The sequence below is a fragment of the Salvelinus alpinus genome, chromosome 19 (assembly GCF_045679555.1).
Source record: "Salvelinus alpinus chromosome 19, SLU_Salpinus.1, whole genome shotgun sequence".
Taxonomy (NCBI): Eukaryota; Metazoa; Chordata; class Actinopteri; order Salmoniformes; family Salmonidae; genus Salvelinus; species Salvelinus alpinus.
In genome coordinates, this window is record NC_092104.1 from 7,798,075 (window position 1) to 7,824,591 (window position 26,517).

The window sequence follows — 26,517 nt, forward strand, 5'->3', positions numbered from 1 at the left end:
ACACAAACACACTATGACGTACCAACACAAACACACCATGACGTACCAACACAAACACACTATGACGTACCAACACAAACACACCATGACGTACCAACACACTATGACGTACCAACACAAACACACCATGACGTACCAACACAAACACACCATGACGTACCAACACAAACACACCATGACGTACCAACACAAACACACTATGACGTGCCAACACAAACACACCATGATGTACCAACAAAAACACACTATGACGTACCAACACACTATGACGTACCAACACAAACACACCATGACGTACCAACACAAACACACTATGACGTACCAACACACTATGACGTACCAACACAAACACACCATGACGTACCAACACAAACACACCATGACGTACCAACACACGGGGTAGAGGACAATATGGTACGTAAGATTTTGTGTGTAGTTGTGTGTAGTCGCTGTGTTGTGTGCGTGTGTGTGTGTATATGTGTGCATCTTACCCCGAAGTTGGAGGCATTGAAGCGGTCACATGCGGAGACGTTGGTGATGGCTGTAGGATGGGCGTAGAAGGCGTTGATGTTGGCCAACAGAGTACTCATCACAGCAGGAATACCAGACAACATGTACTTAGAGGACAGACAGGCAAAGTGACTGGAGAGAGATAGAGTGGGGGAGAGAGAGAGAGAGAGAGGGAGGGAGGAGGAGGAGAGGGGGAGAGAGACCCGAGAGAAAGAGAGAGGGAGGAGGACAGAGAGAATGAGAAAAAGAGAGAGGAGAGAGGGAGAGAGAGAGAGACCGAGAGAAAGAGAAAGGGAGGGAGGAGAGAGGGAGAGAGAGAGAGAGAGAGAGACCGAGAGAAAGAGAGAGGGAAGGAGGAGGAGAGAGAGAGAGAGACCGAAAGAGAGAGAGGGAAGAGAAGAGAGAGAGAGATACCGAAATAGAGAGGGAGAGAGGAGACAGAGAGAGAGGAGAGAGACCGAGAGAAAGAGAGAGGGAGGGAAGAGGATAGAGAGACCGAAAGAGAGAGGGAGATGGGAGAGAGAGAGATCGAGAAAAAGAAAGAGGGAGGGCAGAGGAGAGAGAGAGAGAGGGAGGAGAGAGGGAGAGACCGAGAGAGGGAGGGAGGAGGAGGAGGGAGAGAGAGAGAGAGGGAGAGAGAGAGAGAGAGAGAGAATAAGAATGCGTGCCATCTCCTAAAAGTCACATAATGACAGATGAGCAATTAAATCCTGACTGTCTCTGTAGTGGCACGTGTGTGCGTAATTAGAAATGTGTGTGAGTGTGTGAGTGACAGGTCCAGACCAGTGGAGGCTGCTGAGGGGAGGACGGGCTCATAATAATGGCTGGAACGGAGCAAATGGAATGGTATCAAATACATGGAAACCATCTGTTTGATGTATTTGATACCATTCTACTCCGTCCACTACCACGAGCCCGTCCTCCCCAATTAACATGACACCAGCCTCCTGTGGTCCGCACTGAGACGTGGGATCGATGTATTAACCTCGGAAGTCCTGGACAATTGTCACGCCAACCGTGTCATCATTTCTCATTAAAAGATAAACCAATCAGCACGGGGATCATGACTGCAGACGCCATCGCAACACGTTCTGTTTCACAAAGTGAGACTTTTATAACGGAACCATCTGAATTTAAACCTGGAAGCTTTTTCTCATTGTTCCCCTCTTATCAGGGACTGATTTAGACTTGGAACACCAGGTGGGTGCGATTCATTATCAGGTAGAACAGAGAACCAGCAGCAGTCCGGACCTCGTCGGGACAGAGTCCCCTGTCGTAGAAGATTGGAACAGTGAAAATAAACTGAACACACACACGAACACACACACGAACACACACACACACACACACACACACACACACACACACACACACACACACACACACACACACACACACACACACACACACACACACACACACACACACACACACACACACACACACACACACACACACACACACACACACACACACACTGAGTTCCCAGCAGACTCACGTCATGGCCTGGTAGATGGACTCGACGCCGTAGCGCATGGCGAATTCATCTACGATATCCTGCAGCACCTCATCAAAGTAGACCTTCCATGCATCGTCTCCATAGGCAACAGGCACCTTCACCACCCCCTGACCCAGCACGTCAGTAGAGTAATGGAACATGTTCTGGGAGGGGAGAGACAAACAGCTTCCGTATCTGTTTATATGCTGTGTGTAGTCAGTTGTGTGTGTATAAACATACAACGTGGTGTGGTACATCGTGCAGGCTGGTGTACTGAGCGTGGTGTGTTACATCGTGCAGGCTGGTGTACTGAACGTGGTGTGTTACATCGTACAGGCTGGTGTATTGAACGTGGTGTGTTACCTCGTGCAGGCTGGTGTCCAGAACGTGGTGTGTTACATCGTGCAGGCTGGTGTACTGAACGTGGTGTGTTACATCGTACAGGCTGGTGTACTGAATATGGTGTGTTACCTCATGCAGGCTGGTGTATTGAACGTGGTGTGTTACCTCATGCAGGCTGGTGTACTAAACTCTGGTGTGTTACATCGTACAGGCTGGTGTACTAAACGTGGTGTGTTACCTCGTGCAGGCTGGTGTACTGAATATGGTGTGTTACCTCATGCAGGCTGGTGTACTGAACGTGGTGTGTTACCTCATGCAGGCTGGTGTACTAAACGTGGTGTGTTACCTCATGCAGGCTGGTGTATTGAACGTGGTGTGTTACATCGTGCAGGCTGGTGTATTGAACGTGGTGTGTTACCTCATGCAGGCTGGTGTACTGAATATGGTGTGTTACCTCATGCAGGCTGGTGTATTGAACGTGGTGTGTTACCTCATGCAGGCTGGTGTACTGAACGGGGTGTGTTACCTCGTGCAGGCTGGTGTATTGAATATGGTGTGTTACCTCATGCAGGCTGGTGTACTGAACGGGGTGTGTTACCTCATGCAGGCTGGTGTACTGAACGGGGTGTGTTACCTCGTGCAGGCTGGTGTACTGAACGGGGTGTGTTACCTCATGCAGGCTGGTGTACTGAACGTGGTGTGTTACATCGTCCAGGCTGGTGTATTGAACGTGGTGTGTTACCTCGTGCAGGCTGGTGTATTGAACGTGGTGTGTTACCTCGTGCAGGCTGGTGTACTAAACGTGGTGTGTTACCTCGTGCAGGCTGGTGTATTGAACGTGGTGTGTTACCTCATGCAGGCTGGTGTATTGAACGTGGTGTGTTACATCGTGCAGGCTGGTGTATTGAACGTGGTGTGTTACCTCGTGCAGGCTGGTGTATTGAACGTGGTGTGTTACCTCGTGCAGGCTGGTGTACTAAACGTGGTGTGTTACCTCGTGCAGGCTGGTGTACTGAACGTGGTGTGTTACCTCATGCAGGCTGGTGTATCGAACGTGGTGTGTTACATCGTGCAGGCTGGTGTACTGAACGTGGTGTGTTACCTCATGCAGGCTGGTGTATTGAACGTGGTGTGTTACATCGTGCAGGCTGGTGTATTGAACGTGGTGTGTTACCTCATGCAGGCTGGTGTATTGAACGTGGTGTGTTACCTCATGCAGGCTGGTGTATTGAACGGGGTGTGTTACCTCATGCAGGCTGGTGTACTGAACGTGGTGTGTTACCTCATGCAGGCTGGTGTATTGAACGGGGTGTGTTACCTCATGCAGGCTGGTGTACTGAACGGGGTGTGTTACCTCATGCAGGCTGGTGTACTGAACGGGGTGTGTTACCTCATGCAGGCTGGTGTATTGAACGGGGTGTGTTACCTCATGCAGGCTGGTGTATTGAACGTGGTGTGTTACATCGTGCAGGCTGGTGTATTGAACGGGGTGTGTTACCTCATGCAGGCTGGTGTATTGAACGTGGTGTGTTACCTCATGCAGGCTGGTGTATTGAACGTGGTGTGTGTTACATCGTCCAGGCTGGTGTACTGAACGTGGTGTGTTACCTCATGCAGGCTGGTGTATTGAACGTGGTGTGTTACCTCATGCAGGCTGGTGTACTGAACGTGGTACGGCGCTACTTTCTCCTCCCCTTCAATCTCCACACTGATCTGTAACCTGATGGCCCCAGACACTGCTGACTTATCAGTCCTCTTCTCTGTAGGGAGAAACACACAGACACACACTGTCAGATAGAGACACACACTGTCAGATAGAGACACACAGACACACACTGTCAGATAGAGACACACACTGTCAGATAAAGACACACAGATACACACTGTCAGATAGAGACACACAGATACACACTGTCAGATAGAGACACACACTGTCAGATACAGACACACACTGTAAGATAGAGAGACACAGATACACACTGTCAGATACAGACACACAGATACAGACACACACTGTCAGATAGAGACACACACTGTCAGATAGAGACACACACTGTAAGATAGAGAGACACAGATACACACTGTCAGATACAGACACACACTGTCAGATAGAGACACACACTGTCAGATACAGACACACACTGTCAGATAGAGACACACACTGTCAGATAGAGACACACAGATACACACTGTCAGATACAGACACACAGATACACACTGTCAGATAGAGACACACACTGTCAGATAGAGACACACAGATACACACTGTCAGATAGAGACACACACTGTAAGATAGAGAGACACAGACACACACTGTCAGATACAGACACACACTGTCAGATAGAGACACACACTGTCAGATAGAGACACACAGATACACACTGTCAGATAGAGACACACAGATACACACTGTCAGATACAGACACACACTGTCAGATACAGACACACACTGTCAGATACAGACACACACTGTCAGATACAGACACACACTGTCAGATACAGACACACACTGTCAGATACAGACACACACTGTCAGATAGACAGACAGACAGACAGACAGACAGACAGACAGACAGACAGACAGACAGACAGACAGACAGACAGACAGACAGACAGACAGACAGACAGAGACACACAGTCCAGTTCAAAAGTTAATGATGGCAGGACCGTGTGGCAAATGGCTTGTTTGTATAAAGGCCTACTGTAACTCTGATTGACTATAGCACACCGGTCTGTGTAGACTCCGGTCCTGGACGAGACAGATGGTTTTATTAGGTTGTATTTACTGCAGTGTCTATTGATTGTCCAAACACCACAGCCACAATCCCACTCTATATTGCTATAGAATTTTCACAAATGCCTTAATATACGTTATTCCCAAACATTCAAAGAATTTATGAAAATGTGAAAATAACCAGATCTAAGTGCTAGCTTGTCAGATTTTTGTTTTGTTTTTTGTTTTGTTTAAGTCTCATATTCTTCCTGGGGGTGTAAATGAACAGATTTGAATAAGATTTGTCAGTTCCTGTTAAAATAGCGAAGAAGAATATAACTGAACTTGGTTGACCATGCACCACACACACGCACACCTACACACACCTACACACACGTGCCACACACACATACAAACACACACACACACACACATACACAAAAAACACACGCACACCTACACACACACACACACACACACACACACACACACACACACACACAGACCTCCTCCAAAAAACACACAGAGCGGTAGGTGCTGTATGTGACTCCGTACCCAGGTTGTACCAGACGTCCATCTCTCCGCTGAGGGTTCTGACCTCGATGATGCTCTGACCCAGGAAGTCATCGGACTCCCTCTTGAGACGCTGTTTCACCCGGGACTTGATGTCATCGTCCTCGTCCCAAACACGCAGCTTGATACGGTCCGACGTGTTGTGGCACTCACTGAAGAGGAGTAGGGACAGGGAAGATTAACGGTTTAAGTACCTTTTAAAAAATATTTTTCTGTTATTTTACCAAGTAAGTTGACTGAGAACACATTCTCATTTACAGCAACGACCTGGGGAATAGTTACAAGGGGAGAGGAAGGGGATGAATGAGCCAACTGTAAACTGGGGAGGATTAGATGACCATGATGGTATGAGGGCCAGGTTGGGAATTTAACCAGGACACCGGGGTTACCACCCCTACTCTTACAATAAGTGCCATGGGGTCTTTTAATGATCACAGAGAGTCAGGACACCCGTTTAACGTCCCATCTGAAAGACAGCACCCTACACAGGGCAGTGTCCCCAATCACTTTTTTTAGACCAGAGGAAAGAGTGCCTCCTACTGGCCCTCCAACACCACTTCCAGCAGCGCCTGGTCTCCCATCCAGGGACTGACCAGGACCAACCCTGCTTAGCTTCAGAAGCAAACCAGCAGTGGGATGCAGGGTGGTAGGCTGCTGGCTTTATTATACTGTTCATTAAGAACTGACAATTTATGACTCAAATTTCACTGATATCGACACACATAGGAGGAGAGAGGAGATGGAGGAGGAGGTGGTACGAGGAGGTGGAGGAGGGAGTGAAGAGGAGGAGGAGGGTAAAGCGGAGGAGGGTGAAGAGGAGGAGTAGAAGGGGAGGAGGAGGATGAAGAGGAGGAGGTTGAAGAAGGGGAGGAGGAGAAGAGGAGCGTGAAGAAGCGGAGAAGGGGAAGAGGAGGGTAGAGAGGAGGAGGGTGAAGAGGAGGGTAAAGAGGAGGAGGAGAAGGGGAGAATGAAGGTGAAGAGGAGGGGGAGGGTAAATAGGAAGGTAAAGAGGAGGAAGGTAAAGAGGAGGAGGGTAAAGGGGAGGGTAAAGAGGAGGAGGGTAAAGAGGAGGAGGGTAAAGAGGAGGAGGGTAAATAGGAAGGTAAAGAGGAGGAAGGTAAAGAGGAGGAGGGTAAAGAGGAGGGTAAGAGGAGGAGGGTAAAGAGGAGGAGGGTAAAGAGGAGGAGGGTAAAGAGGAGGAGGGTAAAGAGGAGGATAAAGAGGGGGAGGGTAAAGAGGAGGAGGGTAAAGAGGAGGAGGGTAAAGAGGAGGATAAAGAGGGGGAGAGTAAAGAGGAGGAGGGTAAAGAGGAGGATAAGAGGGGGAGGGTAAAGAGGAGGATAAAGAGGGGGAGGGTAAATAGGAAGGTAAAGAGGAGGAAGGTAAAGAGGAGGAGGGTAAAGAGGAGGGTAAGAGGAGGAGGGTAAGAGGAGGAGAAGAGGAGGAGAAGAGTAGGAGGAGAGTAGGAGGAGAGGAGGAGGGTAAAGAGGAGGAGGGTAAAGGGGAGGAGGAGAAGGGGAGAATGAAGGTGAAGAGGGGGGGGGGGAGGAGGGTAAAGAGGAGAGTAAGAGGAGGGGGAGAGGAGGAGGAGAGGAGGAGGAGGGTGAAGAGGAGAGTAAGAGGAGGGAGAGAGGAGGAGGAGAGGAGGAGGAGGGTAAATAGGAAGGTAAAGAGGAGGAAGGTAAAGAGGAGGAGGGTAAAGAGGAGGAGGGTAAAGAGGAGGGTAAGAGGAGTAGGGTAAAGAGGAAGAGGGTAAAGAGGAGGGTAAGAGGAGGAGGGTAAAGATGAGGAGGGTAAAGAGGAGGATAAAGAGGGGGAGGGTAAATAGGAAGGTAAACAGGAGGAAGGTAAAGAGGAGGAGGGTAAAGAGGAGGGTAAGAGGAGGAAGGTAAAGAGGAGTAGGGTAAAGAGGAGGGTAAAAGGAGGAAGGTAAAGAGGAGGAGGGTAAAAAGGAGGGTAAGAGGAGGAAGGTAAAGAGGAGGAGGGTAAAGAGGAGGGTAAGAGGAGGAGGGTAAAGAGGAGGGTAAGAGGAGGAGAAGAGGAGGAGAAGAGTAGGAGGAGAGGAGGAGGGTAAAGAGGAGGAGGGTAAAGAGGAGGAGGGTGAAGAGGAGGAGGAAAATAGGAGGGTGAAGAGGAGGAGTGTAAAGAGGAGGATGAAGAGGAGGAGGAGAAAAGGAGGAGGAGGAGGGTGAAGAGGAGGGTGGTGAAGAAGAGGAGGGTAAAGAGGAGGAGGGTAAAGATGAGGTTGAAGAGGAGGAGGGTGGAAGGAGGAGGGAAGGGAGAATGTGAAGAGCAGGAGGGTGAAGGGGAGGAGGGAATGGAGAATGTGAAGAGGAGGAGGGTGGAAGGAAGAGGTAAGGGAGAATGTGAAGAGGAGGAGGGAAGGGAGAATGTGAAGAGGAGTAGGGTGAAGAAGAGGAGGGTAAAGAGAGAAGGTATGAGACGCCTTACAAGTTGAATTTCTCCTCCCAGACAGGGTTGAGGTTTCCATAGATGGTCTTGGTTCTCTTCTTGGTCTTCCCCACCTGAATGGTCACGTAAGGGTCACTGGAGCCGGTCCTGTCTTTAGCCTGGAGACCCTGAGCACTGACAACTAACACAGACACACACAGACACACACAGACACACACACACACACACACACACACACACACACACACACACACACACACACACACACACACACACACACACACACACACACACACACACACACACACACACACACACACACACACGTTATTTCACATTTGATGAAAAGGCAATGACAGACAAAGAAGTCCATGGCACAAACACACACAGAATGTGACCTCACCATGTGACCTCACCATGTGACTCACCATTCAGCAAAACCACAGCAAATGATTGAATGAGTCATCGTCACTGCTGGGCTGGCTGATGTTATAAAACCATTTCTCAACAATTGACTTAAAGTCCATGTACAATTCCACTGAATAATGCGTGTTTTGGTCATATGAATAAAATAAACATGATTAATAATCCTAGAACAATACAAAATATTATATTCTAGCTTCAATTCAGCATTCTATTGAAGAACATATAACCAACAGCGATAGAATGATTAATGCACAAAGCCTCCTCCCTCCCAGAGTCCTTTGCTGTTGGCGTCCCGGGAGGTAAGAGGAGAAACGCTGTGAGTGGTAAAACTCTGCCAGGTGTCTTTAAAGCCACGTTGATAAGCATGGGATAAATGTGTTGCTAACCCTTTAATTTAGACCCATAAACAAACAACATTTAGACCCATAAACAAACAACATTTAGACCCATAAACAAACAAATTTTAGACCCATAAACAGACAACATTTAGACCCATAAACAGACAACATTTAGACCCATAAACAGACAACATTTAGACCCATAAACAGACAACATTTAGACCCATAAACAGACAACATTTAGACCCATAAACAGACAACATTTAGACCCATAAACAGACAACATTTAGATCCATAAACAGACAACATTTAGACCCATAAACAGACAACATTTAGACCCATAAACAGACAACATTTAGACCCATAAACAGACAACATTTAGACCCATAAACAGACAACATTTAGACCCATAAACAGACAACATTTAGACCCATAAACAGACAACATTTAGACCCATAAACAGACAACATTTAGACCCATAAACAGACAACATTTAGACCCATAAACAGACAACATTTAGACCCATAAACAGACAACATTTAGACCCATAAACAGACAACATTTAGACCCATAAACAGACAACATTTAGACCCATAAACAGACAACATTTAGACGAAAAATAAACAAACCACAAACAAACATGATTTATTTCAGTAGTTTATCTAATCTGTGCAGTGATATCAAATCACTATGATGTTGTTCGTCACCCAGCCTTTAACAGATCTGTGATTTCCTCCCTATCTAATCTGTGCAGTGATATCAAATCACTAGGATGTTGTTCGTCACCCAGCCTTGAACAGATCTGTGATTTCCTCCCTGTCTAAGACCAGGCAGTAGCAGGCTTTGCTCAGCAGGAGAACAAAATAAACGGTTGCTATTTCAACTGTGTAACTTCACTGCAACTAACCTTAACAATCGATTACATTTGGTTGATCATCAGGCAGTTAGTTGAAAAACACTTGATGGTCCAAAACGATGTAGATTGTAGAATAGTTGAGCGTTATTATGGGTATCTGAGTACCAGTGAAGTCACTACAGGTCATTTTTCCCATTCCGGAGTGAGAGCACATATGAAGTGTGTGTTGTATGTTGTATGTTGTATGTTGTGTGTTGTATGTTGTATGCTGTATGTTGTGTGTTGTATGTTGTGTGTTGTGTGTTGTATGTTGTATGTTGTGTGTTGTATGTTGTATGTTGTATGTTGTATGTTGTATGTTGTGTGTTGTATGTTGTATGTTGTATGTTGTATGTTGTATGATGTAAAAGTGATAATTTGAAACAGGTCCTCTATGCTATATTTAGAGTTGTTTGGCAACTTAAGTTGTGAACGATACAAACCTTAGAATGTGTTAGAAATCTACACATATATGGGCTGCATGATGAGACTACAGGATATTGATGACTTCAGAAGGTTGTGAAAAAAGCTTGCTCTCTGATCCTCGCCTCAGGCTGCACAGCTGTTCTCTCATCAACTGATCACATTTTCACCCATCAGACTATTCTCAACCTAATCTTGTCTTTACTAATATGTAAGATTAGTGTTGATTTAGAATGGCCCATTATCAAATGGGCAAGAAGAGAGGCAGGGGGAAAAAATATGTAATCTGTTGGTACTTGAATAGCGAATGGAGGGAGCTTGCTTTCCCGCCATTATGTTTTTCAATGATGCTGGTAGGCTACTAAATTGAGCACACCGCCATGCAATCTCCATAGACAAACATTGACAGTAGAATGGCCTTACTGAAGAGCTCAGTGACTTTCAACGTGGCATCGTCATAGGATGCCACCTTTCCAACAAGTCAGTTCGTCAAATTGCTTCCTTGCTAGAGGTGCTTGGTCAACTGTAAGTGTTGTTATTGTGAAGTGGAAACATCTAGGAGCAACAACGGCTCAGCCGTAAAGTGGTAGGCCACACAAGTTCACAGAATGGGACTGTCGAGTGCCCGAAGCCTGTAGCGCGTAAAAATGATCTGTCCTCAGTTGCAACACTCACTACCGAGTTCCAAACTGCCTCTGGAAGCTACGTCAGCACAATAACTGTTCATCGGGAACTTCATGAAATGGGTTTAAATGGCCAAGCAGCCACACACAAGCCTAAGATCACCATGCGCAATGCAAGCGTCGGCTGGAGTGGTGTAAAGCTTGCCGCCATTGGACTCTGGAGCAGTGGAAAAGCATTCTCTGGAGAGATTAATCATACTTCACCTTCTGGCAGTCCCGACGGACAAATCTGGGTTTGGCTGTGCCAGAAGAACGCTACCTGCCCCAATGCATAGTGCCATCTGTAAAGTTTGTTGGAGGAGGAATAATGGTCTGGGGCTGTTTTTCATGGTTCGGGCTAGGCCCCTTAGTTCCAGTGAAGGGAAATCTTAACGCTACAGCATACAATGGCATTCTAGACGATTCTGTGCTTTCAACTTTGTGGCAACAGTTTGGGGAAGGCTCTTTCCTGTTTCAGCATGACAATGCCCCCGTGCACAAAGCGAGATCCATACAGAAATGGTTTGTCAAGATCGGTGTAGAAGATCTTAACTGGCCTGCACAGAGCCCTGACCTTAACCCCATCGAACACCTTAGGGATGAATTGGAACGTCGACTGCGAGCCAGGCCTAATCGCCCAACATCAGTGCCCGACCTCACTAATGCTCTTGTGGCTGAATGGAAGTCCCCACAGCAATGTTCCAACATCTAGTGGAAAGCCTTCCCAGAAGATCAGAGGATGTTTTAGCAGCAGAGAGGGGACCAACTCCATATTAATGCCCATGATTTTGTAATGAGATGTTCAACGAGCAGATGTCCACATACTTTTTGGTCATGTAATGTATTTTACTAAACTGTTGACAGCCACTCTGCGCGCTCAAGAAAGGAGTAAAGGAGATGGAAACGCACGGTGGTGAGATATTCTGTATAGCTAAAGGTAATGTGTCACCCAATGAATTATGGGAAGAAAAAAAAACATCTCTATTACTATTACGGAGCCCCTTAGGGGTCATGTTGAAAAGAAAAAAAACAGCCAACCTATTCCGTTCCCTGTGGTTTTTTATCCATTCCCTCTGATTTGTAGGCTATTATGATGCTCCCACATGGACAATAACATTTTGCAGCCGAAAATGTAATTGTATTCAGTTAATTATTTACGGACTTCCTGCCTAGGGATGAGAGTGCATCTTAGTTGCCCCATATTTGCAACTTGAGTGGTTTTTCACACCCATTACTATTATTTTCCTGTATGATTCGGAGGCATATGAAAACACTGAAACTGGAAATAAACTGTTGAGTGATCATCGCCATTTGACGCATGTCATTAACTAAATAGAATTACACTTAGACTGCAAAATGTTATCGGGCATAGTGGGACTGTAATGAGAAAGGGAAAGGGGGATACCTAGACAGTTGTACAACTGAATGCCTTCAACTGAAATGTATCTTCCGCATTTAACCCAACCCCTCTGAATCAGAGAGGTTCGGGGGGGGGGGGGGGGGGGGGCTGCCATAATCAACATCCACGTCTTCGGCGCCTGGGGAACAGTGGGTTAACTGCCTTGCTCAGGGGCAGATCAACAGATTTTTACCTTGTCAGCTCGGGGATTCGATCCAGCAACCTTTTGGTTACTGGCCCAACGCTCTAACGGTAGTCCACATAAGGAGGGAACGAATAAAACATCTGAGCGGATGGATAATAAAAAGAGTGAGCTAGCCTGGCTGTTTTCTTCTCTCCACCGGGCCTACGTACAAATCAAATACAAATTCACTATAACTGTAGGCTAACTGTATTTTAAAATTATTTTTAATTAAATGTTACCTTTATTTAACTAGGCAAGTCAGTTAAGAACAAATTCTTATTTACAATGACGGCCTACCAGGGAACAGTGGGTTAACTGCCTTGTTCAGGAGCAGAACGACAGATTTTTACCTTGTCAGCTCGGGAATTCGATCCAGCAACTTTTTGGTTGCTGGCCCAAAGCTCTAACCACTAGGCTACCTGTCGCCTGTAAGCCGCCCTGCACAATCAATGAACCAACAGCATCTCCTAGGGCTCTATGTTCTGTCCCAGACTCAGGGATATACATGTTGGAGCATAGCATAAGGTAACCAGTCCATCCAGTATGCGTAATAGTACAGTCCACACTCAAAGGCGATAACTCAAATGTGTTTAATTTTGGAGTATAGGCTAGACCAATTATGTACCAAAGACATCTTAAACCAGTGTTGTTTTATATTATGTGTAATATGTAGTAGGCTATGTATTGTATAACAGCACAATCATCATTTTAATTACGTTTTGGGCTCATAAGCCCTAATATGCATACGGGTGTTTTTGAATTAATTATCACCTTATAAAGCGTCGTCCATTTCGTTGTGTTAGGCTTTGAACCAACATCTACAACGACCATGTTTTCCGCTCAGTTTCAACCTGTTGTTGAACTTCTTTCTCTTCAAATTGATCATCACTGTGAGGTGAGTTTAAAAAAAAAACACAATAATGTTTTGATGATATGTGTTTGATGTGATTTTCGATTGCATTTATAATGATGTCAGAGTGGTTAGAGGGACAATAGACCCAAGACCTCATTAGGACATGATGGTCGTTAGCCAGTAGGGTACGACCAAAGCATGTCCAGAGTGCATAAGAGGAGATTACCGTCACGTAACGGAAACAGCCCTAGGTGTGGTGCAGTGTTGAGGTGTGGTAGAGTGTTGAGGTGTGGTGCAGTGTTGAGGTGTGGTAGAGTGTTGAGGTGTGGTAGAGTGTTGAGGTGTGGTGCAGTGTTACGGTGTGGTATAGTGTTGAGGTGTGGTGCAGTGTTGAGGTGTGGTAGAGTGTTGAGGTGTGGTAGAGTGTTGAGGTGTGGTGCAGTGTTTAGGTGTGGTGCAGTGTTGAGGTGTGGTAGAGTGTTGAGGTGTGGTAGAGTGTTGAGGTGTGGTAGAGTGTTGAGGCGTGGTGCAGTGTTGAGGTGTGGTAGAGTGTTGAGGTGTGGTGCAGTGTTTAGGTGTGGTGCAGTGTTGAGGTGTGGTGCAGTGTTGAGGTGTGGTAGAGTGTTGAGGTGTGGTAGAGTGTTGAGGTGTGGTGCAGTGTTGAGGTGTGGTGCAGTGTTTAGGTGTGGTGCAGTGTTGAGGTGTGGTGCAGTGTTGAGGTGTGGTACAGTGTTGAGGTGTGGTACAGTGTTGAGGTGTGGTGCAGTGTTGAGGTGTGTGTACAGTTTTCTGGTGTGGTACAGTGTTGAGGTGTGGTACAGTGTTGAGGTGTGGTACAGTGTTGAGGTGTGGTGCAGTGTTGAGGTGTGGTGCAGTGTTACGGTGTGGTGTGGTACAGTTTTGCGGTGTGGTAGAGTGTTGCAATGCGATGTGGTATAGTGTTGCAGTGTGGTACAGTTTTGCGGTGTGGTAAAGTGTTGCGGTGTGGTGATGTAAAGTGTTGCAGTGATGTAAAGTGTTGCGGTGTGGTAGAGTGTTGCGGTGTGGTAGAGTGTTGCGGTGTGGTAGAGTGTTGCGGTGTGGTAGAGTGTTGCGGTGTGGTAGAGTGTTGCGGTGTGGTAGAGTGTTGCGGTGTGGTAGAGTGTTGCGGTGTTGTAAAGTGTTGCGGTGTGGTAAAGTGTTGCGGTGTGGTAGAGTGTTGCGGTGTGGTAGAGTGTTGCGGTGTGGTAGAGTGTTGCGGTGTGGTGTGGTACAGTGTTGCTGTGCGGTGTGGTACAGTTCTGCAGTGTGGTAGAGTGTTGCGGTGTGGTGCCGTAGAGTGTTGCGGTTTGGTGTGGTAGAGTAATGCGGTGTGGTACAGTGTTGCAGTGCGGTGTGGTACAGTGTTGCTGTGAGGTGTGGTACAGTGTTGTTGTACAATACGTACCGGTGATGGTGATCTTGGCGGACCACTTGGAGGTTCCGTCTAACACGCTCTGTTTAATGGTCTTCATCTGCTGTGCATGGAGCAGCTTAGTGACGGCAAACACAGCCCTGATCTCGTCAAAGATCTCCGGCTTGTTCCTCTCCCTGATCTTCATCCTGTCCTTCATAGCTGTGATGATGTGCTGCGTCCGGTCCTCTGCTCCTGTCTTAGAGCTCTTCTCAGCCGCTCCTGGAGAGAGGGAAGGAGAGAGGGGAGGAGAGAGGGGAGGAGCGAGGGAAGGAGAGAGGGAAGAAGAGAAGGGATGAGAGAAGAGAGGAGAGAGGGAAGGAGAAAGGGGAGAAGCGAAGGAAGGAAGGAGAGAGGGGAGGAGAGAGGGGAGGAGCGAGGGAAGGAGAGAGGGAAGAAGAGAGGGAAGGAGAGAAGGGAGGAGAGAGGGAAGAAGAAAGGGGAGGAGAGAAGGGAGGAGAGAAGGGAGGAGAGAAGGAAGAAGAGAAGGGAGGAGAGAAGGGAGGAGAGAGGGAAGGAGAAAGGGGAGGAGCGAGGGAAGGAAGGAGAGAGGGAAGAAGAGAGTGAAGGAGATATGGGAGGAGAGAAGGGAGGAGAGAAGGGAGGAGAGAGGGAAGAAGAAAGGGAAGAAGAGAGAAGGGAGGAGAGAAGGGAGGAGAGAGGGGAGGAGAGAGGGAAGGAGAGAGGGAAGAAGAGAGGGAAGGAGAGAAGGGATGAGAGAAGGGAGGAGAGAGGGAAGAAGAAAGGGGAGGAGAGAAGGGAGGAGAGAGGGAAGAAGAGAAGGGAGGAGAGAAGGGAGGAGAGAGGGAAGGAGAAAGGGGAGGAGCGAGGGAAGGAAGGAGAGAGGGAAGAAGAGAGTGAAGGAGATATGGGAGGAGAGAAGGGAGGAGATGGGGATTGAAAAGGAGAGGGAGATTGGTTGGAAAATATAATAGTAATAATACTAATACTACTAATAATGGTAATAATAATAATAAGTATAATAATAATAATGATAATAATACTACTACTACTAATAATAATAATGATAATAATAATTAAAATAATAATGATAATACTAATACTAATAATAATACTACTACTACTAATAATAATAATAATTGTAATAATAAGAATGCCACTACTACTACTAATAATAATAATAATGAAAATAATAATAATGATAATTTACTAATAATACAAATAATAATAACAATAATAACAATAATCATCATCATAATAATAATAATTTATGCCATTTAGCAGACGCTTTTATCCAAAGCGATTTACAATGAATGAAGATACTTCAAACTTTTAGAATCCATCAGATTATAAGATTATAGTCTGAATTATAACACATAAAACATTTCACTGGCACCGACAAATAATTCATGGTTGTCAAACGTCACTTTTCCTTTTTCTTCATAGAATGCACTCATATACAATGTTCTTATTGTATACAGTATTTTAGAAATATTTTGTGTTAAAATAAGGAAAAGTGCTCATTAGCCTCTTCTGCATAAATTCACCAGGTGTATTTGCATATATTAAGACATTAACATATATGGGTGGAACAAGGCTGCAAGGGCTTGCTCTGTCTACCCTACCTGCCCTCACCTGCTCTGTCTACCCTACCTGCCCTGTCTACCCTACCTGCTCAGTCTACCCTACCTGCCCTGTCTACCCTACCTGCCCTCACCTGCCCTGTCTACCCTACCTGCCCTCACCTGCCCTGTCTACCCTACCTGCCCTCACCTGCCCTGTCTACCCTACCTGCCCTCACCTGCCCTGTCTACCCTACCTGCCCTCACCTGCTCTGTCTACCCTACCTGCCCTGTCTACCCTACCAGCCCTCACCTGCTCTGTCTACCCTACCTGCCCTCACCTGCTCGGTCTACCCTACCTGCCCTCACCTGCTCTGTCTACCCTACCTGCCCTCACCTGCTCTGTCTACCCTACCTGCCCTCACCTGCTCTGTCTACCCTACCTGCCCTCACCTGCTCTGTCTACCCTACCTGCCCTGTCTACCCTACCTGCCCTCACCTGCTCTGTCTACCCTACCTGCCCTCACCTGCTCTGTCTACCCTACCTGCCCTCACCTGCTCGGTCTACCCTACCTGCCCTCACCTGCTCTGTCTACCCTACCTGCCCTCACCTGCTCTGTCTACCCTACCTGCCCTCACCTGCTCTGTCTACCCTACCTGCCCTCACCTGCTCGGTCTACCCTACCTGCCCTCACCTGCTCTGTCTACCCTACCTGCCCTCACCTGCTCTGTCTACCCTACTTGCCCTCACCTGCTCTGTCTACCCTACCTGCCCTCACCTGCTCTGTCTACCCTACCTGCCCTCACCTGCTCTGTCTACCCTACCTGCCCTGTCTACCCTACCTGCCCTCACCTGCTCTGTCTACCCTACCTGCCCTCACCTGCTCTGTCTACCCTACCTGCCCTCACCTGCTCTGTCTACCCTACCTGCCCTCACCTGCTCTGTCTACCCTACCTGCCCTCACCTGCTCGGTCTACCCTACCTGCCCTCACCTGCTCTGTCTACCCTACCTGCCCTCACCTGCTCTGTCTACCCTACCTGCCCTCACCTGCTCTGTCTACCCTACCTGCCCTCACCTGCTCTGTCTACCCTACCTGCCCTCACCTGCTCGGTCTACCCTACCTGCCCTCACCTGCTCTGTCTACCCTACCTGCCCTCACCTGCTCTGTCTACCCTACCTGCCCTCACTTGCTCTGTCTACCCTACCTGCCCTGTCTACCCTACCTGCCCTCACCTGCTCTGTCTACCCTACCTGCCCTCACCTGCTCTGTCTACCCTACCTGCCCTCACCTGCTCTGTCTACCCTACCTGCCCTCACTTGCTCTGTCTACCCTACCTGCCCTCACCTGCTCTGTCTACCCTACCTGCCCTCACCTGCTCTGTCTACCCTACCTGCCCTCACCTGCTCTGTCTACCCTACCTGCCCTCACCTGCTCTGTCTACCCTACCTGCCCTCACTTGCTCTGTCTACCCTACCTGCCCTCACCTGCTCTGTCTACCCTACCTGCCCTCACTTTCTCTGTCTACCCTACCTGCCCTGTCTACCCTACCTGCTCTGTCTACCCTACCTCCCCTGTCTACCCTACCTGCACTCACCTGCTCTGTCTACCCTACCTGCCCTCACCTGCTCGGTCTACCGTACCTGCCCTCACCTGCTCTGTCTACCCAACTGCCCTCACCTGCTCTGTCTACCCTACCTGCCCTCACCTGCTCTGTCTACCCTACCTGCCCTCACCTGCTCTGTCTACCCTACCTGCCCTCACCTGCTCTGTCTACCCTACCTGCCCTCACCTGCTCTGTCTACCCTACCTGCCCTCACCTGCTCGGTCTACCCTACCTGCCCTCACCTGCTCTGTCTACCCTACCTGCCCTCACCTGCTCTGTCTACCCTACCTGCCCTCACCTGCTCTGTCTACCCTACCTGCCCTCACTTGCTCGGTCTACCCTACCTGCTCTGTCTACCCTACCTGCCCTCACCTGCTCTGTCTACCCTACCTGCCCTCACTTGCTCTGTCTACCCTACCTGCCCTCACCTGCTCTGTCTACCCTACCTGCCCTCACCTGCTCTGTCTACCCTACCTGCCCTCACCTGCTCTGTCTACCCTACCTGCCCTCACTTGCTCTGTCTACCCTACCTGCCCTGTCTACCCTACCTGCCCTCACCTGCTCTGTCTACCCTACCTGCCCTCACCTGCTCTGTCTACCCTACCTGCCCTCACCTGCTCTGTCTACCCTACCTGCCCTCACTTGCTCTGTCTACCCTACCTGCCCTCACCTGCTCTGTCTACCCTACCTGCCCTCACCTGCTCTGTCTACCCTACCTGCCCTCACCGGCTCTGTCTACCCTACCTGCCCTCACCTGCTCTGTCTACCCTACCTGCCCTCACTTGCTCTGTCTACCCTACCTGCCCTCACCTGCTCTGTCTACCCTACCTGCCCTCACTTTCTCTGTCTACCCTACCTGCCCTGTCTACCCTACCTGCTCTGTCTACCCTACCTGCCCTGTCTACCCTACCTCCCCTGTCTACCCTACCTGCCCTCACCTGCTCTGTCTACCCTACCTGCCCTCACCTGCTCTGTCTACCCTACCTGCCCTCACCTGCTCTGTCTACCCTACCTGCCCTCACCTGCTCTGTCTACCCTACCTGCCCTCACCTGCTCTGTCTACCCTACCTGCCCTCACTTTCTCTGTCTACCCTACCTATCCTGTCTACCCTACCTTCTCTGTCTACCCTACCTGCCCTCACCTGCGCTGTCTAGACTGCTTGCACTCACCTGCGCTGTCGAGACTGCTTCATTAATTACTGTTGTTGTCACGTTCTGTTGCATAATTCAACAAGTAGCAGGATACCCTCAGATTAAAAATGAACACGCACGGCTCTAGATTACATCTAAACATACTTTACATTGTTTGAGAGATCAGACATAATATCACTATAATCCCAGTGTTCATTTTCTGAAGATGTTTTCATTTCAGTGCATCACATTTGTAAACTTTTCAACTGTATTAAACTTGAAACTGTTTAAAATTCCACAAAAAATGAACACCCATCAAAATCAAGTTATATTTCTTGTCTTTCTTGTGATGTAAGTGTTGAGACGGTGTGTTAAATCCCAGACGAAGCTTCAACGTTCTTTTAGATTCAACGGAAAGACAAGGTGTTCCATTGAGCCCATTACAGCTATCACCAGGGTGTGTTTGACAGGTCATTACAAATATATCCGCAGTCGTAGCGTTAACGGGGGGAAAAACGACGGGCACAAGCAAGAGTATGAAAGAGTCGCAGGAGTAAAATGAAAGCAATCAATCCATAGAGATTTAACAATCAATCCATAGAGATTTAACAATCAATCCATAGAGATTTAACAATCAAGCCAGAGAGATTTAACAATCAATCCATAGAGATTTAACAATCAATCCATAGAGATTTAACAATCAATCCATAGAGATTTAACAATCAAGCCAGAGAGATTTAACAATCAATCCATAGAGATTTAACAATCAAGCCAGAGAGATTTAACAATCAATCCATAGAGATTTAACAATCAATCCATAGAGATTTAACAATCAATCCATAGAGATTTAACAATCAATCCATAGAGATTTAACAATCAAGCCAGAGAGATTTAACAATCAAGCCAGAGAGATTTAACAATCAATCCATAGAGATTTAACAATCAAGCCAGAAAGATTTAACAATCAAGCCATAGAGATATAACAATCAAGCCAGAGAGATTTAACAATCAAGCCAGAGAGATTTAACAATCAATCCATAGAGATTTAACAATCAATCCATAGAGATTTAACAATCAAGCCAGAGAGATTTAACAATCAATCCATAGAGATTTAACAATCAAGCCAGAGAGATTTAAGTGACACCTCTCAAACACAGGAAATAGATATCTGAAAAAGACAGATCGACAGGTGGGAGGGGCATGCACGTTGCGAGTTACACAAGAAAAAATACAATTTAACGTCCTCAGCATTTCAACCCCCTCTTTCCTCCCATTTTTACTAGCCCTTATCTTCTCCTCTACTCACTCTGCAGACAGTCAGCGTTGAGCAGCTCCTGGCACTTCTCGTGAACTTTGACCCCACACTCAGCACACCTCATGCCCTGGCGGGCGATGCCCCAAAGCAGCCCCTCACACTCATAGCAGTAGGTGGGTGTGGAGGCGGTCCACACCTGGAAGGCATGGGGCGTGGTGCAGGAGATGGGGTAGATCAGAGCTTGCAGGGTTTTCTTATACACATGGTTCTTCTGTAGGAGAAGAGAGAGGGGGAGAGAGGAGAAGAGAGAGGGGGAGAGGGAGGGGGAGAGATGGGAAGAGAGAGGGGGAGAGGGAGGGGGAGAGGGAGGGGAAGAGAGAGATAGAGGGACAGAGAGAAAGATAGATAGGAAGAGGGAGAGAGGGGGTGAGAGTAGAGGGACAGAGAGAAAGATAGATAAGAAGGGGGAGAGAGGGGGGAAGAGAGAGATAGAGGGACAGAGAGAAAGATAGATAGGAAGGGGGAGAGGGAGGGGAAGAGAGAGGTAGAGGGACAGAGAGAAAGATAGATAGGAAGAGGGAGAGAGGGGGTGAGAGTAGAGGGACAGAGAGAAAGATAGATAAGAAGGGGGAGAGAGGGGAAGAGAGAGGTAGAGGGACAGAGAGAAAGAGAGATAGGAAGGGGGAGAGAGGGGGTAACAGACTATGTTTAGTCAGGTGCAGTGGGTAGTGCAGAGCAGAGTTGAGGCGCACACAGAACCGTAGGTTGAGGTATGAACACTCACAGGGGAACTCAACCTTATGTTTGTTTGTTTGGTTACAACTGGAACGTTACAAAACATGAGTCACCATCAGCCATCATTTCTTCTCAGAATGTGACAGGGATATGGGGTCAGGGAGAGAGGTAGGGAGAGGGAGCGAGGCACGGAGAGGGGGAGAGGGGGAGGGAGAGGGAGGGAGAGAGGTAGGGAGAGGTGGAGGGAGAGCGGTAGAGAGAGGGGTAGAGGGAGAGGGTGAGAGGGATAAGGGAGAGGGATAAGGGGGATAGGTAGGGGGAGAGGGAGAAAGGGATAAGGGGGATAGGTAGGGAGAGGGGGATAAGTAGGGAGAGGGATATGGGAGAAAGGTAGGGAGAGGAAGAAGGAGGTAGGGAGAGGGGGAGGGGGAGAGGTAAGGAGAGGGGGAGAGGTATGGAGAGGAGGAGAGGGAGAAGGGGGAGAGGTAGGGAGAGGGGGAGAATGAGAGGTAAGGAGAGGGGGAGAGGGGTAGGGAGAGGAGGAGAGGGAGAAGGGGGAGAGGGAAGAGGTAGGGAGAGAGGATAGGTAGGGAGGGGGGGAGAGAGGATAGGTAGGGAGGGGGGGAGAGAGGATAGGTAGGGAGTGGGGGATAAGAGAGAGGCAGCGAGGTAGGGAGTGGGGGATAAGAGAGAGGCAGCGAGGTAGGGAGTGGGGAGAGAGAGAAAGAAAGAAAGAAAGACAGAAAGAGGGAGAGTACTGTACCAGGGAAAGCCACACTAAGCTATTTATAAACTCACACAGACCAGCACTTCACACAAAATGACCAAGGAAAGGTCAGACTGAATAGATTAACAAGTGGTGAACGATGTGTCCTCTCACCAGCTCCTGGTCCTTCTGGGACGTCTTTGTAGCCATAGAGAGCCCTGCCTTCCTGGCCTGCAACATGGACTGAGAGAGAGAGAGAGAGAGAGAGAGAGAGAGAGAGAGAGAGAGAGAGAGAGAGAGAGAGAGAGAGAGAGAGAGAGAGAGAGAGAGAGAGAGAGAGAGAGAGAGAGAGAGAGAGAGAGAGAGAGAGAGAGAGAGAGAGAGAGAGAGAGAGAGAGAGAGAGAGAGAGAGAGAGAGAGAGAGAGAGAGAGAGAGAGAGAGAGAGAGAGAGAGAGAGAGAGAGAGAGAGAGAGAGAGAGAGAGAGAGAGAGAGAGAGAGAGAGAGAGAGAGAGAGAGAGAGAGAGAGAGAGAGAGAGAGAGAGAGAGAGAGAGAGAGAGAGAGAGAGAGAGAGAGAGAGAGAGAGAGAGAGAGAGAGAGAGAGAGAGAGAGAGAGAGAGAGAGAGAGAGAGAGAGAGAGAGAGAGAGAGAGAGAGAGAGAGAGAGAGAGAGAGAGAGAGAGAGAGAGAGAGAGAGAGAGAGAGAGAGAGAGAGAGAGAGAGAGAGAGAGAGAGAGAGAGAAGATTGAGGACAGAAGAGAGGTTTATTATCTACAAATACAATAACTGTGGTTTAGTTCACACTCAGACATATAATATATGTGTGAACAGGGGATAAGGTTTCTTAGCCCGGCTACCAGTTTGAATTATCGTTCCACTCCTTTGCATGACACAGGTTCTGGATTTCAGGCTAAAGGTGTCAATGGGCCAGGATAGAACCTGTTGTGTATGTGACTCAGACTATAGTTGTCTAAGGACAGATCATGTGTGCTTAGCGGTGCTCTGATATGTCTCTGTGTGTGTAATTCCCTCTCTCCTCCACAGTGGACTGTCTCACAACCACATACACGTAAGAACCTCTCTGTATGTCTGTCCGTCTGTCCGTCTGTATGTCTGTCCGTCTGTCCGTCTGTATGTCTCCCAGGTGGCGCAGTGGTCTAGGGCACTGCATCACAGTGCTAGCTGCGCCACCAGAGTCTCTGGGTTCGCGCCCAGGCTGGGCTGGGTTCGCGCCCAGGCTCTGTCGCAGCCGGCCGCAACCGGGAGATCCGTGGGGCGACGCACAATTGGCATAGCGTCGTCCGGGTTAGGGAGGGTTTGGCCGGTAGGGATATCCTTGTCTCAGTATGTAAAAATGTAATAAAATGTATGCACTCTACTGTAAGTCGCTCTGGATAAGAGCGTCTGCTAAATGACTAAAATGTAATGTAATGTAAATGTCTGTCTGTCCGTGTGCCTGTCTGTCCGTCTGTATGTATGTCTGTCCGTCTGGAGGGCTCCCTGCTAGACAAGCTCATCAATGTCGTCAGCCATTTCCCGCTAAATGACAAAAATGCTCTCGAATGCTCTGAAGAGAAAAACAAGATAAACAAACAACAAAAATCTCCACTCTGCAAGAGGTGGCTTTTTGTTTAGTCACTGTGTGTGAAAGCCGATGTGTGTGGGAGAAGAGATGGACAGGGTTATAATGGGTGTCGTGTAATTTGTTGTGAAGTAGATGGATTTGTTTTCTCCTGTTTCGACGAGGGAAAGCAGGTCAGTAAGGACCTGGTGGAGTGGCGTAAACAGTCACTGAACCACATAGTAGGACCTTCAGTAGTCTCTCTATGGACTATAGTGTTGACCTCGGAGTGAAACTGTTCGTCACAACGTGGATGCTATCGACTTGCTGTTGTCAGTGTGTGTGTGTGTGTGTGTGTGTGTGTGTGTGTGAGCTCACTGTCAGACACTTACCATTGCCTGAGGGAAGACAGTGACAGGGCAGGAGGAGAAAGAACAAGAAATAATCAAGGTTAGAGCATCACAAGAAGACTGGTGTTCCTCAGAGATTAGCTCTCCCACATCAAACACTTCAAAAACAGTCAGACTTCGCTCTGCTCTGAGAGACTCGAGGAGGATTTTCTTTAGTGACACGTAAATACACCACATGGTGGAAACAGAACGACCTTGAACCAAGTTTTTAATCTGCAAAGTGCAGGATAATGTGTACAAATACAATACCCTGCCGTAACCAGCACCTTGAACCGGCTGCACTACTGTACACAGGCCTTGTAGTTCTTTAGATTCCTGCAATAGTATTTTCATTTGACTTTATAGAGGTCCTATTCATTTATGTGCCAAAGGTAAATCTTTATATTGTCGTCTGCCTGAGGTACTGTGAGTTCAGGAGTCAGAGGTCAAGAGGTCAGAGACACTCACCAGCTCGCTGACCAGGGGGATTGGCCGTCTCTTGCGAAGGTCAGGCATGCTGTCGATCCCAAAGGGCGTGGCGCCACTGAACACACGGTTCAAAACAAGATACAACAACATACCAAAACACCAAATCTATTAGATCATCATTGCTGGTGGTTGTACTCCAGTCCACTTGAATATGTACAGACACACACACAGAGACACACACACACACACACACACACACACACACACACACACACACACACACACAAAAGACACACACACACACACACACACACACACACACACACACACACACACACACACACACACACACACACACACACACACACACACACACACACGCACACACACACACACACACACACAGAGAAACAGACACACACACAGAGACAGACACACACACACACAGAGACAGACAGACACACACACACACACACACACACACACAGAGACAGACACACGCACACAATCACACACGCACACACACACACACACAATCACACACACAAAGAGAGACAGACAGACGGGACAGGACAGACTTCCATACGCACACACACACAGAGGCATTGTCACTGACCCAGGCTTGGCCCACGGGTGCTGGCTGGGGTCTCCATCTCGGCCCTGTAATAGAGGTCAAAGGTCAGACGTTTAGCCACTGAGACTGACAGTTCTCATAGAAGTTAAGATAATAGAACATGTACACATAATATGACATGATATCAAAGCAGAATCAGAGACAGAGAAAGAGGGGTTGGACTGGGTTGGTTGAGTTTCACTGAAGCATGCCAGAGAGGATTTCCATCGGCAAAAACACACTGAAGGTTGGATGAGGGAGTATCACAAACAAACAAACACCCTGAAGGTTGGATGAGGGAGGATCATAAACTGCACATGAAGCGGCGTAGAACAGGGTACTGCTACCCGCACCCACCCACTCACTCACTCACACACCCACACATGTGCTCACCACCCCCCCCACCCACCCACACATGCACACACCCACCCACCCACACATGCACCCACCCACCCACACATGCACTCACCCACCCACCCACACATGCACTCACCCACCCACCCACACATGCACTCACCCACCCACCCACACATGCACTCACCCACCCACCCACACATGCACTCACCCACCCACCCACACATGCACTCACCCACCCACACATGCACACACCCACCCACCCACACATGCACTCACCCACCCACCCACACATGCACTCACCCACCCACCCACCCACACATGCACTCACCCACCCACACATGCAGTCATCCACACAGCCACGCACACACAGAGACCCACAAATGTAACCTACAAATCTTTCCTTCTCAAATACACTTTTTGTGGACCGTGTCAACAAACAATCGATCATCATCAATACTGTCCATGATGTCCCTCCACTCTCATCATCAATACTGTCCATGATGTCCCTCCACTCTCACCATCAATACTGTCCATGATGTCCCTCCACTCTCATCATCAATACTGTCCATGATGTCCCTCCACTTTCATCATCAATACTGTCCATGATGTCCCTCCACTCTCATCATCAATACTGTCCATGATGTCCCTCCACTTTCACCATCAATACTGTCCATGATGTCCCTCCACTTTCACCATCAATACTATCCATGATGTCCCTCCACTTTCATCATTAATACTGTCCATGATGTCCCTCCACTCTCATCATTAATACTGTCCATGATGTCCCTCCACTTTCATCATTAATACTGTCCATGATGTCCCTCCACTCTCATCATTAATACTGTCCATGATGTCCCTCCACTCTCATCATCAATACTGTCCATGATGTCCCTCCACTCTCATCATCAATACTGTCCATGATGTCCCTCCACTCTCATCATCAATACTGTCCATGTCGTCCCTCCACGTTCTACTGAAGGGTGTTTGTACTGTATGTTCAACATGCGGTCAATAATGGCCTGTTCAGCTATGACCCACTGTGATAAATGTCTTCCAACTGAATTTCCTACATGGCTCTGACACCGCTTAACTATTAAACCTACCGCATTTACACCCAAAGCTTTGAAATGCACTACTGTTTAAAGTGAAATCCCTGAGACACTACCTATATCCTGTGCTTTAACGTTTCCTTTAACACAATGAGTCGTCCCGCCGTAAACGCCCACACATTTTTTTTGTCGCCTTCTAACCACTTTCAAACATTGTGTGTTTTGACTTCTGAGCTGAGCGACGGCGGATCCCGAAGGGGCAGGTTTATAATACAAGAATGTCTGTAGAGTCCAAATGGTTTGAGCTACAACACTATTCAAAGCTATCTATGAAAAGATGACTATCACGAACACGCACATGTAACAAAATCCACACAAGCTACACAAGCGTCGTTAGAAGGTAAGGGGTTCTTCTACATAGAAGATCATAGTAAATCCCAGGTCATAGTGTCTATAATACTGTAAGGGGTCTTCTACATAGAAGCTCACAGGAAATCCCAGGTC

The 26,517-nt window shown here is 48.0% G+C and overlaps 1 protein-coding gene across 1 annotated transcript in view; it reads right to left on the minus strand.

Annotated features, from left to right (window-relative positions):
- Positions 1–26,517, minus strand: part of LOC139544968 (protein unc-13 homolog B-like) — a 133,530-nt gene that overhangs the window by 62,078 nt on the left and 44,935 nt on the right. Inside the window, exons 4-13 of the mRNA XM_071352221.1 lie at positions 24,611–24,654; positions 24,028–24,109; positions 21,791–21,859; positions 20,227–20,446; positions 14,655–14,882; positions 8,088–8,229; positions 5,619–5,788; positions 3,995–4,110; positions 2,009–2,172; positions 492–642 (exon numbers count right to left, since the gene is read on the minus strand). Coding sequence (XP_071208322.1) covers positions 492–642; positions 2,009–2,172; positions 3,995–4,110; positions 5,619–5,788; positions 8,088–8,229; positions 14,655–14,882; positions 20,227–20,446; positions 21,791–21,859; positions 24,028–24,109; positions 24,611–24,654 — 1,386 coding nt within the window. The remainder of the gene's footprint in view (positions 1–491; positions 643–2,008; positions 2,173–3,994; positions 4,111–5,618; positions 5,789–8,087; positions 8,230–14,654; positions 14,883–20,226; positions 20,447–21,790; positions 21,860–24,027; positions 24,110–24,610; positions 24,655–26,517) is intronic.